Source organism: Panthera onca, chromosome A1, assembly GCF_046562875.1.
Source record: "Panthera onca isolate mPanOnc1 chromosome A1, mPanOnc1 haplotype 2, whole genome shotgun sequence".
Lineage (NCBI taxonomy): Eukaryota > Metazoa > Chordata > Mammalia > Carnivora > Felidae > Panthera > Panthera onca.
The window spans coordinates 80,900,087-80,914,651 of record NC_138339.1 but is presented as its reverse complement, the minus strand read 5'-3'; the positions used below and the strand labels follow the sequence as shown (position 1 = coordinate 80,914,651).

At 37.7% G+C, this 14,565-nt stretch overlaps 1 protein-coding gene and 1 non-coding gene across 14 annotated transcripts in view; both read left to right on the top strand.

Annotated features, from left to right (window-relative positions):
* Nucleotides 1-14,565, top strand: part of CAST (calpastatin) — a 108,284-nt gene that overhangs the window by 57,396 nt on the left and 36,323 nt on the right. For 8 of the 13 annotated variants that reach the window (XM_081796446.1, XM_060635327.3, XM_060635332.3 and 5 more), the window contains 8 exons: nucleotides 451-510; nucleotides 4,787-4,852; nucleotides 5,460-5,501; nucleotides 6,849-6,905; nucleotides 7,133-7,246; nucleotides 8,270-8,350; nucleotides 11,890-11,958; nucleotides 13,360-13,458. In XM_081796446.1, coding sequence (XP_081652572.1) covers nucleotides 451-510; nucleotides 4,787-4,852; nucleotides 5,460-5,501; nucleotides 6,849-6,905; nucleotides 7,133-7,246; nucleotides 8,270-8,350; nucleotides 11,890-11,958; nucleotides 13,360-13,458 — 588 coding nt within the window. The remainder of the gene's footprint in view (nucleotides 1-450; nucleotides 511-4,786; nucleotides 4,853-5,459; nucleotides 5,502-6,848; nucleotides 6,906-7,132; nucleotides 7,247-8,269; nucleotides 8,351-11,889; nucleotides 11,959-13,359; nucleotides 13,459-14,565) is intronic. The other 5 variants (XM_060635334.3, XM_060635333.3, XM_060635331.3 and 2 more) reach the window with 1 other exon arrangement.
* On the top strand, nucleotides 14,400-14,504 carry LOC132682531 (U6 spliceosomal RNA). Its single transcript, XR_009611717.1, has one exon. It is a non-coding gene; the product is annotated as a U6 spliceosomal RNA (small nuclear RNA).

The window sequence follows — 14,565 nt, the reverse complement described above, 5'->3', positions numbered from 1 at the left end:
TGACCTCATTTTATATACCTAGGAAACTAAGACTGCTAGTAATTGGCAGAGCTCACATTTGAACAAAATTCTGTCAAGTTTTAAAGTCTGTGTTCTTCCTAAAAATAAGGCAGACAATAATTAAAATATTTACTGAGCACTTAAGCACCAGGTAGTATTAAACCTATAAGATAGTTATCTACTAAAGAAAAATTGAGAAAGAGGAAACTAAAAGTCAGAAAATTGCCCAAGATTACTTAGTAAGTAGTACACCCCAAATCTGCACCCATTTGATCTGGTTGTAAAGGCTTTGCCCACTGAGCAAGACCATCTACTGGACTTTTGTGGGAGTTGTACTCTAGAAGAGGTAAAACCAAGGTAGAGTTAAGAACAAGTATGGTTAAGAGGAATTGAAAGACAAAGTGTTTGTAGGTTAACCAGAATCAGACTTTCTCTTTCTTTACTTTCTAGGTGTCAGCTTCTTCTGCTTCCACCAGCAAGTCTTCCAGTATGAATCCCACAGACAGCAAGGTATGAATAGTCTTTAAGGGTATACTTGGGTGAATGCCTTTAAGTGATTATTTTATAAAGCAAAACAAATGTAGACTGACAAATGTGTTATATGTCCTAACAAGCTTAAGTTATGGAAGTAAACATTTTCTTCCTAATTTATAGAGATCTTTGGAAACCCACCTTTCCTTTTAATATTTACCTCAAGTATCATCTGTGCACTTCTACATTGTTTTAGAATATCTAGACAAGAGAGGTAATCCAGAGATTTTTTGTTGTTGTTCTAGGCTTGATGGAGTTTTTAAATTATAAAATGAACTAAGTACATTTTTCTGGATATAGTGAAGAATATGAATGCTTCTTATTAAAATAATAATATTCTTATTTTATAATATTCTAGCCATTTAAAACTCAGTGTACAGGGGCGCCTGGGTGGCTCAGTTGGTTAAGCATCCAACTTCAGCTCAGGTCATGATCATGGTTAGGGAGCTCAAGCCCTACGTTGGGCTCTGTGCTGAGAGCTCAGAACCTGGAGCCTGCTTTGGATTCTGTCTCCATTTCTCTCTCTTCCTTCCCCACTCGTACTCTGTCTCTCTCTCTCAAAAATAAATAAACATTAAAAAAAATTAAAAAAAATAAATAAAACTTAGTGTACAAATGAGAAAATTTATACTAAGTGAATATGAAACAAGTGACATAATACTGGTTACTTTAGATACTTCCTTAAGTTTGTGAAATTTTAGTCCTATGGGACAACATCTTATTGATAAAACTTTGAGCTCTATTTGGGATTTATTCTAATAATTATTTCTTGGAATTTCAGTAGAAAAAGAATGCTGTACAGTGGAGTTATCACATAGAGTAAGCCTAGTTCTGAAGAGTTGGCTAAAGCTGCCTTAACCCTCTCCCTTAGTTACTGTATCTCAAGCTGTGTTTCTTGGACAATTGGGGTGGAGAATTAAAGCGGGAACATTTGCAAGAAGCTCTTAACTAATTTTTATGAGCCAGTATCCTTTAGTGCCCTTAAAAGCTAACCCAGCTCCATTATTATTAAGTTGCTCTTGTTTAAAATCACTGACATGTTTTTTTGCTTTCTGTCTTCCATGTTACTTTGCTATCCCAGTAGGATCCTATATCAAAACTTAGTACTGGCACTGTAATTTAGTGCTGTTGGGAGATCCTATAGTGTCTTGTTGAGCTGTTTGTTTGTTTGTTTGTTTTAAATATTTATTTTAAATATTTAGATTTTAAGTATTTAAAATGTTTAAATATTTAATTCAAATATTGTTGAGAGATAGCATGCAAGCAGGGGAGGGGCAGAGAGGAAGACGGAGAATCTAAGCAGGCTGCAGGATTCGAGCTGTCATTGTAGAGTCTTATGTGGGGCTCAAACTCATGAACCATGAGATCATGACCTGAGTTGAAGTTTCATGCTTAACCAACTAAGCCTCCCAGGTGCTCCTCATGTTCAGCTATTTTTGAAGGACATTGTAAGTATCTTGAAGTATACTATTCAAATCTCTTATAAATGTTATCTAGCATTTCTTTTAACTTAAAAAATTTTAATCTAAAATTGTTTTTATTTAGTACTTTACATGAATTTTTAAATTGTTTTCAAAATATACATTACCTGATCTATTCATCTATTAGTTGTCACTATTTACGAAGACCAAGCTTAATCTTAGAATATTAAAAAAAACTTATCTCAGACTATCAGAAAAGCATCAACCAATAACAAATTATCATTGAGTTCAGAGTCCATGAAAAATTAAAGAAAGGAGAGCCACAAATCTAGGATTTCTTTTTTATTATTTTGGTTCTCATTTGACCCATTGCCTGACTCTGATCCATTGCCCCTGACTTTCGTTTTGAGGACCAGTGCTTATTTCAAGTGTCCACAAACCCTTCAACCATTGCTAAGGATTAATCACGAGAATTCCTGGAAGTCCTACAGAACTAGAGGAGGGGAGGAGAGAGAGGGGAAAGTAGGGAAAAAGTGGGAGAGACCAAAATAAGTGTCTTGGTGATGAAATATCACCAATGGCTGAGTCAGGACCACTTTTGGCATCAACTCCCTTTCTTGGTGGATTTCAGTTACAATGTTTTTGTGATGTTTGTGTCATAACATTTATACTAGCCTTCTCTTGAAGATTTTTGTGAATGTGAACTTGAGTGTATTTTTTCAAATATTTTGAGCTTTTAGAAAAAAGATGTTAATTCAAAATAATACCTATACTGAATCCTGTGTTCCATACCTTTCAAATAAAAGTCCATATACCTCTGAAGAGGAAGGATATGTCTAGGTCTAAGTTCTTTCTCTCTTGCCCCTGGTGCATTAGAATCAGTGGTCATATTGCTGTAGTTAAGATGGAAGGTCAGATTTCTAATCAGGATAAAATCCCTGAAAGACTATGTAGCATGAACAATGGAAAAAGATGGCCTGGTGTGGAATCTCATTTCATATCAGCCATGGTATTCGGAAACACATCTTGGCTTTTGTTTCCTTATCTGTACAGTTTGGATAATAGTACATGTTTCACAAGCCTATGTAAGAAAACAAACATTAAGGGTATTAGTGCCTGTCCTACAGCAGATGCCCAGTAGGAGCTGTCTAACACTGGAGAGACAATGTTGTACAGTGTGGTGATTGAGAACACAAAACCCCAGCTCTACCATGGGTATCCTTGGGAAGTTATTTAACTTCTTTGTACCTAAATTTCTCATCCCTGAAGTAGAGATGATGATGATAGGATGATGATACCTCCCTCATAGAATTATTATGAGGACTGAGTTGGCATATGTAAAGTTTGGAGCAGTCCTTGATACTAAGAGGTAATCAATAAGCATTAGTTATTATTGTCATCACTATTATGTTAAGCACCACCACCTTCACCAAAAATAAATTTGGGAAATGTATTAGCAACTACTAATAAAAATATTCCATTATAAACTACTTACATGTGTGAGCATAAATTCTTAATTGTTTTGTAGAGTTCTTCCTTGCAACATCTTGATTGACAAATTACAAAGTAGAAGCTGTTCATAGATCTAAACCACTACAATACCAGCTGCTTGTTTTCCTTAATAATCATTAATAAATTTCATTTGCATAAATTCAAAAAGCATAGTAGCAAATACAGAAACTAATTAACAAAGATCCTAATTGAAAGGATCCCAAATTAAAATTCCTTTAAAAAGATTTGTGTGGTTATGAACTTGGTTTCCTTCTCAAACAATATGTATGTTGGTATAATGAGGGTCCGTTCGTTATAGGAGGAATGTTTGTATTTTCATGGCTGAAGCACAAGCCATGATACATCAAGAGGGTATTTGGTGTTGGCTTTTTCAAATAGGATAAAAAATAGGAGTTTATGTTAACACCACCAAATAGATAAAAAGGAAAGAAATGACAGGAAATATTAGGCCTAATTTTCCATCTTTCATTTTGAAAAGTTCAAAAATGTTTAATCCAGTTTTATTCCAGTTTTCACATCTTGCCTATACCAAGAATGCATGTATGTACTTAAGGGATTGTATTTTTCGACACAAATGACCTTTGGTTGGGTAAAACTGAGTAAAACACTCCAGTAAAGGACTTAAGTCACAATGAGACCTTCTGAAGCATTCTTAGAACTTTAGATTATATTGTGCATAAAAAATCTAGGGGCGCCTGGGTGGCTCAGTCGGTTAAGCGTCCGACTTCAACTCAGGTCACGATCTCGCGGTCCGTGAGTTCAAGCCCCGCGTCGGGCTCTGGGCTGATGGCTCGGAGCCTGGAGCCTGCTTCCAATTCTGTGTCTCCCTCTCTCTCTGCCCCTCCCCCGTTCATGCTCTGTCTCTCTCTGTCTCAGAAATAAATAAACGTTAAAACAAAAAAAATTAAAAAAAAAATCTATGTACTATTTACAGGATTGTTGTAAAATTTCAGAAAAAATTTGACAGTACTTATGACTTTTGATTTGGTCATAATCAAGCATTATAAATATAGGTGGAAGAAAATGGCCCAATCAGCCTGTACACAGAGAAATTGAAGGAAAGGGGTCAGAAGTTAGTTTTACTAATGGCGATTTTATAGATTTTTATCACAGAAAAAAAAGTAAATCCAAATTGCAATATTTGCTTGAGGCTTTAGAATTTTAGTGCCTACCACTTCTTGGAGTTACATACATACGCATGGAGTAGATGCAGTAGAGGAGTAGAACGAGTCTCGATATAAACATTTAGCCCAATGATACATGATACTTATTTGACTGTCAGATTAAATAAAATCACACCTGGGGCTGTGCTCTTGTATTAGGCTATTCCAATCAGCAAACAGATGGAAGGACAGCATTCCCCCTGCAAGAAAAGACCCAAAAAACAGGTGACGTGGTTCATTGTACTAGGGGACATTTCTGTTTGCTAATGGTCGCCTCATCTGCTCAGCATGCACTAATAATTACAGTTTGAGATCTTCAGTAACTCACCCATCACGGACTTTGTGGTAGGCTTGGTGACCTATTGCTCATATTCTGGCACTAAAACTAAATGTCACTGCTTTCTGTTCTCCTTGGCTCTGTCACCATCCCATTGTTTCACACCGACAGCCAAAACCTGTGGTATTTCACACAAAGATCAGTCATATCATTGGCTTTGAAGGATGAAGATTTTTATTTTGTTTTGCTTATATATTAGCTACAGTGTTTGTAGTAATAAATTTTTACATATCTTTGGTACACATAACAAAAGTAAGATGTAAATTGCTATCTAAAAGTAAGAGCAGAGTGTTAGTGTACTTAACGTGTTTATCTAAACAGTTAAAATTACAAGAAAAGGATAGTAAACTTAGAAAGCTTATATTTAGATCAAAATCATCTCCTTTGGAAAGCTTTCTTAGTTGAAGAAAATCTATGTTAAACTTTATAAACTATGTCTTTTTTTTCCTTTCTTCTGTAATTCCTTCCCTCTTTTCTTTATTTTTCTGAGTTTAGGCTGCAAAAACAGAACCTGAAAACAAGTCACAATCAACTAAGGTAAGTAATTTAAGTCAACTAGTGAGTTGTTTGGATTCTTAGCAATAATAATGAATAACCAATTTACTCCATTGGTGCTACTGAATGGTAAAAGGATTTTTTTGTCAGCTAATTTAATTAATTTTGGATTACCCTTTTAAACATTTTATAGGGCATAAGTGAATACTTATAACATTAAATCCATACATTAAAATGAATTTATTTTGTAAATGAAAACAATAGATTTCAGAAGGCATTTTGTTCAGGTCTAGATTTTTGTTATAGTTGAAGTCATTGTTAAAAAAAGCAGTAGGAACCAAGGAGAAAGGACAAAGGGTAATGAGTATGCAGTTACTTTAAAAATGGGACATCAAGAGTAAATGTCTTTTGAACCCAGCACCTAGATGACTTACAGATGAGAGTCTTTGCTAAGAGGATCCTAGGTTTATCTTAACAGTCTTATCTCAGTTTGTGGAATGAGTTCCAGTTTCTCAGGAGACAACTCTGACTTTCCCTTGGGAGTGTCTTCCCTGACTCATGGCTGTCTAGACTGAAAGCCAATCTGTATCCATGTGAAGATGGACCCCAGGGTGTCTGCAGGCAAATGTTTATCCTACATACGATGGTGCACATTACTTCTTTCAAGCATGCTTAAGCAAATACTCAGATAAGACTGCAAGGCTTCCTGTGGGAAAGCACAGAGATGTCCTTTAAATGCAGGCAAGGGGAGGTCATCTGGGTGGAAGGTGAACTTATCTGATTGTATGTAGCTCCTTTGGGTTGACCGCTCAGAATGATAATCTTATAGTCCACTATAGAGGAAGAATTGAGCTGCAAGGTAGAAATCATCTGCTGTTCCATTTGGTTGTTTACACAATCTCAAGAGAATTGGGTTTCTGGTGGTATCTCCTTCTTGACTTGTAACACAGAAAAGACTATATAAATCATTAAATTGCAGAAATACCATGTTCATTCCCTACAAAGGGAGATTTTTAAAAGAAAGAATCTAGAGTAGGATTCCCAATCAACAAACTCAGAGGTCACAGTGATCATGTGACATCTCTGTGAATGGACTTGCGTTTACAATGATCTGTATGAATTGTGAAAAACAGCCAATAAGTTAGAGATACATACCTATTTGAAAAATCATTCTAAATGAAATGCTAATTTTTTATTACTCTTATGATTGTCATTATCATGCTGTTGGTAGAATAACTATTGACAAGCAGCACATGTGTATTCCTCTAAGTGAGCCTTTCCCAAGAGAGGCAGAAGGGTCTAATTTGGAGTTCTGTTCTTGAGCCTGTTTGGAAGTAATAAAAGAAAGGACTCTAATGTAACTGAGATTTTATCTTTTGAAATTAACAGCCATCTGTGGTTCCTGAGAAAAAAACCCAAGAAATAAAGCCAAGGGAACACAAAGAGGTAAGCGATCATCATTAAGACTTGTTATCAATAGATAGGTGAAGCCTTTTGTGTGTGTGAGGGATAAAATTCTGAACTCTCATTTATTTGTTTTTCTGGCTAAAATGGCACCACCATGTGGCAGTAGCAGGATTTGCAATTTATTAATGTCCTATGAACGCTCGCACTTCATAGAGGAAAGCATCAATATTTGTTGTGTTGTTAACAGTGTGGTGTGTGTGTTTCAGCCAAAAAGCCTACCCAAGCATGCATCAGATACAGAAAGCAAGCATGTTCATAATGAAAAAGCAGTTTCCAGATCAAGTGAGCAGTCAACATCTGAGAAATCAACAAAACCAAAGGTATACCTCTCAGATTGATAGGAAAACACTACCATCAACTAGAGAATAAGATGCACGTCCTCTATCTATATGGACATGTGTAGTTGAATCTCTGGAGCTATGCTGAACATACCTTGTATTGTAAGGATTTGGTGCTTTCATTTTACTGGTTTTGCAAATAACCTTGTGGAAACTTGGGGCTCTGGAAAGCTCAAGAAATACATCAGATTGGTTGAGGGGAAGTTCAGTCCAGCCTTCTTCCACTGCCCAGCAGTGCCCAGTCATGACTAAAAGGCAGCAGACTCTGGTGTCTCATGGACAGGAAGCTTGGGGTACTGGTTGCCACCTGGGCCCTCTTCTCAGAGTTAGGAGCACAGATGCTCTGCATGATCTGCTCTTTACATGGAACTCTGAAAGACGTGTTTAGAATTTCGTTGTAGAAGAGGTGAATTTATAGAGCCAAAAAATCAGAAATAGATTGCATGCACAGCTAATGGAGGTCAACTCTTTGAAGAATAAACACTTATGAGAAGAACTTTTCCATTGAGAGCTCTTAGAAGACATCTAGTAGACCTGCTTGACAAGGGACTTGATAGAAGGTGGTTACACAAATGTGGCTCATCACTTAAAGGCAGCCATTATGTGTTTTGTTCTATTCTATTTTGTTTGGCTTGCGGTATTACTAAAAATTTTTTAATGCGTTGCCAACAATTCAAGTCATAATGTTTCACATAAAATTCAAATTTCCAGCTTCTTGAAACATCAGATTATGTGGCAACAATTGGCTACAACTTTATAACAATTTATCACAGTCCCTACCTGGCCCCCTTCAAAATTTGTATACCTGCGTGCACTCTGTAGCTCTTGAGTCCAGCCTTATGTGGTCCCCACTGTTGTACTATGTGTAGTAGAAGCTAGTAACCTTTTCCTCAGCACTGTGTCCGTGATAGTTATAACTGGCTCAGTAGTGATACTTGAAATGCTTGATCTTGAAAACAGTCATTCAAAGATACTTAGTTCTGTTAATCTTTTTATCCCCTCTAGACTAAATCACAGGATGCAGTTTCTGCTGGCAGAGAAGGTGTTGCTGATATAGCTGCAGCATCTGCCAAACCAGATAAAAAGGTAAGCACACCTAAGCAGACATGAAGTGTATGTGGGCCTCACTGCCTGTCGGGTCTCTTTTATGAAAAATGCGTGCTCAGTGAAGACCCATTACAACCTGGGTTTTCGTTTGGTTCTCAGTAAGCATAGGGATCTGGTGCTACCATGCTCAAATAACCTATATTTGGTAAAACCGAGCACTGTTCTTTATGTGAAATTTAGTGAAGAAGAGGATGCATCTAAAAGATACAGAGTGAGCAAGATACCAAAACTGATTTGAGAATTCATGTGTTCAGTAAATATTTACTGAGCACCTGCCATGTGTAAGGCCTGGTATGAGTACCAAGAAAATTAAAATGTGAGTTGCCTCAGACCCTGCTTTCAACAATATTTATAGCTTTGAAATTAAGCAAATAAAATTGCCGTATGTGAATAAGCATTTCTCTCAGCTTTCAACCTGTAGAGCATCTCTCTTGATATGAGTAAATAACAAGCAGTCATGACATATACATGCGTTGATAGGGGAAGTTTTCAAAGGAGACATCCCAGCCCTCTCAGGAGAGAGTATATATGCCGCTTTGACTAATGATGGGCAAGTCTTCTTTAGATCATTTGAAGAGCTATTTCAAATACTAGCCTCGAAATGTAAGATGAGAAGTAGTCTACTGTTTCTACCCATAGCAAGGCAGAGTTACTAATCAGTTTACAGGCCATGTCTCCCTAGAAATGCTGCTTACTTCTCTGGAAGCCCCAATTAAGTAATTGCAGCAAAACTAAGACGATAGAAATGAATTTTTTAAAAAGTAGTATTGATTTATCTGTTTTCCTGATTTTCAAAATAGGAAAAGTGTCCCCCTTCAGGCTAGATGGTAAGGAAAGTCATAGGATAAAAGTATGGCACATCTGGAAACACCAGTTTTTCTCAGATTTTGAAAAGGAAGAGACACATTAGTTTGTATGCAAACTAATGCAGATATTCTATGGAGTAATGGCAAAATTTACATAAACCTTTAAATGAAAATACTCATATTAAAAAAAATGTGTTTTCTTGTATATTTTCTTGAGACTCCCACCCCCTCCCCACTCTAAGGATAAATGTTACTCTCTGTTGTCGATGAGGGGTACTTAGATGAAAACGTTTGAAAAATGGTTAGATTTAAGACAGAAGATTAGATTTGTTCAAAAAGATTTAAAAATGTCATCAATTTGAAATTTTATGCTAGATATAGAGTAGCCAGGGAAAAAGTGAAAGCTAACCAGTAACAGGAGAGGCATATGTGGAAGTCTGGTGTGCTTGAACTTGTGGCAAAGCATTTCACTTTTTTTGTCTCTGATCCATCTCCCTGAAGTGAGATTGATCAGATCTTCAATTGGGGCTGGGGTACTTAGCATGTTTAAAGCACTGTCCTGTGACTGCAGGACACCCTAGCAGCAGGCTAGCGCATCCAGGGGCGGGAAGAAGACAGAATCCCTGGGACTGCATTCCCAGGCAGATTAAGACAAGCTCCCACTAGAAGCTCTTTGGTGGGGAATGGAGGGCTTCTGTCTGTTTGCAGGATTACACACACTTTGAGTAGATCCAGTTTGAGTTTGGCATGAAGGGTAGGTAGCTAGGATTGCAGGCTTGCAGATGCATCAGAGTGGAAAATTGTGAGATGTGTTCTGGGTACAAAGTGAATTCCACTGAGGGTGGGGCACACGGGGCATGAGCAGTGGGACTGTAAGACCAGAAAGACAGGTCCAGGCACTGCTGTGGATAGTGCTGAGATGAGTGGTAGCTGTTTAACCAGTAGAGGATACACACTGGAGGTTAGAGAACACACAGAGTGGTGGCAGTGCACCGAGTTGCGGGATTGAGTGACCACAGTCCTAAGTGACCCTAAATTAGAGCTGGGATAGAATGAGATAGTGGGGAGAAATGCCAGAGGCACTGCAGAAGTGAAATCTTCAGGTTTTAGAAAAGAATTGGCTGCAGTGGGCAAAGGTATCATAAAGGTATCTGAGATAACCTTGGGCTTCAGATCTGAACGAGCTAGGTTGGTAACCCTAAAGTGAGTCCAGGGGGGGCACTGTCTGGTTCCTGCAAGTGCAGGGCCAGCTCTGATGAGAGAGAGTGCCTCCCTAAATTGTGACCTGGTCCCTGGTTACGACTGATGGGTGGACAGGTCAGAAGGAGAACTGGTTGAGGTCAAAAGTGGCCTGATTTTCGATAGGCTGAATTGAAATGTTGGAGAGAGATGTGTAGCAAGGCAATTGGAATGTTGTTCTGAAGGACAGGAGAATGAAGAGAGGGGGCAGAGAGGAGGAGGAAGGAAGGAGGGGATAACAAATATGAATGCATACCTGCATAAGGTTGTGATTGAATCCTCAGAGTGGATTTGGTTGCCCAGATACACGCTCTCACCCTGGTGACCCCCGCGGTGTTTTTAACAATAGCGGTGGTCACTTATTTAGCACTTAATCATCCAACGAGTACCTACATAGTGTTTAGTATGTACCAAACACACTTTGATAGACCAAACACACTTTGATAGATGAATTTATCTAATTCTCATAACCCCCGGAGGGAGGTGCAGTTACTGTCCCTGTGTCACACATGACGTTACTGAGCTACAGAAGAGGTGGCCTGCCTGAAGACTCATGTGGGCAGTGCATAGGAGCTGGTGTGCTCTCCACCCCCCATGCTCTGTCACCCACATTTCAGAGACCTCCACATGGGACGCTTTTCTGTTGTCTTAAACCTGGCATCTTCACCTGTCTACTTCCTCTCAGTCCCTGCAAGTGTTTGGCCCTGGCTCTAGAGAATGGTTTTGCTTCGGGCCACCAGTGCGAGGCAGAAACGTGGAATGTGTAGGGCTGGGGGCAACGCAGCAGGAGTGGCAGAGAATGATGGCACAAATGCCAGAGGAGCCCTAGGGTGGTGCTCAGTCATGGCTGCTGTGAGAGATGTGTTGGGTTAGGGGTGCTTACTGAGATCACACTTCAGAAACGATTATGTGTGGGTCAAGCATGGACACTGCAGATTGGAGAGTTATGGGCAGTGTTTGAAAGAGCAACTGAAACATTTTAGGGAGACGAAGAAAGGAGTGGATGGTGAAATGCTAAGTCAGGGAGTGAGAGGTCTTAATGTGTGCAGGCAAAGGTTGAAAGAGCAACAGTGAGAAGTGGCCACTTAGAGAAAAAATTCTTGGGTGCTGTGGGCTGACTGTGGGCCCTTGGAGAGGCAACCAAGAGCAAAGAAGAAAGAGATGGCAGTTCTGGATTCAATTCTTGGTTTTTCCTTTACTGTGTGACCTAGGAAAAATTACGTCACATCTCTGAGTCTTGCTCTCCACATCACTAAATGAAATAAATTATGCTGTTCTGGAAAAGGATATGACATATACAACATGTCTGGCACAGAGGCAGATGTTCAATATATGATCTATGCTGTTAATATTAGACTCATTTTTAAATATGTAATATCATTGAACTTGTTGAATTACTTAGTAATTTGAATTTGTTAGATCATTGAAGAAAAATATGTGAAAAAGTTTTTATTTCTTTCTAAAATTCACCAGAAAAAAGAAAAGAAATCATTAACGTCTGCTGTACCAGTTGAATCCAAACCGGGTAAACCATCTGGGAAGGTATGAAGATAGCAGTGCATTTCTACTTGAGATATTTATTTATTTATAGCCTCTAAATTTATTCGGATCTGATTTTTTAAGGGCAAACTGTATGAGGTAGGATAACTTAAAGACCCTTCTCATGAATTATTGCTATAAGCTAAAATTGTGAAATTTTTTCAGGTATGTTTGTAACATTCAAAATATTTTTTTTTAAGTTTATGTATTTGTTTTGGGAGATAGAGACAGCATGAGCAGGGGAGGGGTATGATAGACTGAGAGAGAGAGAATCCCAGGCAGACTGTACTGTCAGCTCAGAGCCGGACACAGGGCTGGAACTCACGAAACCACAAGACCACGACGAGACCCAAAACCAGGAGTCAGACGCTTAACCAGCTGAGCCATCCAGGCACCTCTGTAACATTTTATATTCTAACCTTCTGTTCTGAAAACTCTAGTTACATCTGGTGGAGTTTACATTACAGTTTCTCTCTTGCAAATATACCTTCTTTAACCAGAGGTATGACTAAAGAATTTAAGACACTTCTTCATTCTGAAATTCCCAAATGAATCGGTCTAAAGTTAACAGGTCCCAAGTTGTATTACATGATCAGGTGAGTTCCTAAAATTGTAGTGGGAATACGGTTGTTGAAAAAAAAAAAAAAAAAAGTTAAATAATCATTTTTAACTTGAGTTAAGTAAATAAAGGGTGTTCTCCCAAATTCTTGTTTTCCCTTTTAAATTCAGCATATTCTTCACAATGAGTCTTTTTAAACCTCAGAGATAGGATGGAGGCACTCCTTCATTATACTAATTAAAGTCCATATTGACAGAATAGATTGTCACATCTTATAAGCTTAACATCCCTTTCAAGTAATTTGTTTTGTAGACTTCTTTAGGCAAGCAAGTAAACAAAAAACCACAAATGAATGAAGGAACACAGGCAATCCATCTTTGAAATAGATTCTATTTGGGAGAGGTACTATATAGACATTTTGTTGGAGTTCTTTGTAAATATGTAACTCTGGCAAACTATTGGTAAGGAATGAATACAAAGAATTTCTCCTGTTGCATACAGTTATGTGATCGTTATTCTTTGTTTTTGTTTTTTTAACTGAGGACATTGGAATGGGAACTTTAATGAGCCATTCGTTTGTTCTGTAGTTACTGCCATTAGACTTACTGAAGTTGTGATTCTTATCTGAACATGGCTTTCTGTTTTTTGTAACCTGAAATGTGTACTCTGGGGCCTTACATAATAAAGTCTATTAGAGACTAGATTTTAACTATTTTAATGTTTGAAGAACTTTTGATGTTTGGTGTTTTTCTGCACAGAATTTTTGTTTTTTTTGTAGTTAAAAAATCAGAAGTGAAATATGTATTACAAATAGCATTTAAATACCTGCTCTCTTTCTTTTCTAGTCAGACCTGGATGCCGCTTTGGATGACTTAGTAGACACTTTAGGAGGACCTGAAGAAACTGAAGAAGATAACACAACATATACTGGACCTGAAGTTTCAGTATGTGATCTTGGTATCTGTAAAGATTTATACTTAATGGGTAGGAAAGGAAATAAGGTCATGGTCATGAGGCACAAAAGAATACCTCGTGTTCTGTTGCTTGGAGAGAAGCAGGATGGTGTCACTATCAATAATGGCAACTAAACATTAGTGTTATAAATGGAAATGGTTTGTCCTATGGTAGCTATCCTATTACAGTGATTCAGCAAACATTTATTGATTGTCTGTGTTGTGACTGGTGCTGGAATACAGCCTGTTGGGTCACAAACATTTTTCTGTCCTTGAGATTTAAGTCCACTAGGCTTGAACTTATTATGATTTCTAGAAATTTACCACCCTCAGCTCATCCCTATTCCTTACCCAGAAAAAGCAAGAAAATTATATGTTCCTTGATATTAAAACATAAATAGAAAGACATGCAAAAGACTGGAAGAAAATACTTGAAGCAGACATGAAAAAGGATCTGTTTCTAGAATTTATGAAGAATTTTTAAAAGGCAGCCCAATAGAAAAATAGGAGAAAACTTGTTTGGCTAATAAATAAATAAAAATGAAAGTCTGTCTAGTATTTATAGAAATGATACTAAAATATGGAGAGAACACACTCCTCAGAGTGGCAAAAGTGTAAAAGTCTGACAATTGACATGGAGCTTGTGGATGTTGAAGATGTACTTGTCCTTCAACTATCAATTCCACCTGTAGAGAGATTCCCTGGAGGAAGCCTTACCCATGTGCACCAGGAGTTACAAGCACAGGTGAAACATTTGGACATGATTTTGGTCAACAGCAGACAATATAAGGGAACACTTTATTGTGGTTAAAATTAATTATTCATGTACCAACAGGGATACATTATAAAAACATAATTTTGAATAAGAATAATACAGTTTGATACCTAGAATATGATATCATTAATACAACATTTGAAAATATGTAAAAGTAGTGCTCAGTTTGGCAGCACATATGCTAACATTGGAAGGATACAGAGAAGATCAGTGTGGCCCCTGCAAGGATGACACACCAATTCGTAAAGCGTTCTGTACCTTTTCGATAAAAAAAAAAAAAAAAAAAAATATGCAAAGTAATGCTGCATGTTGTTTGTGGATAC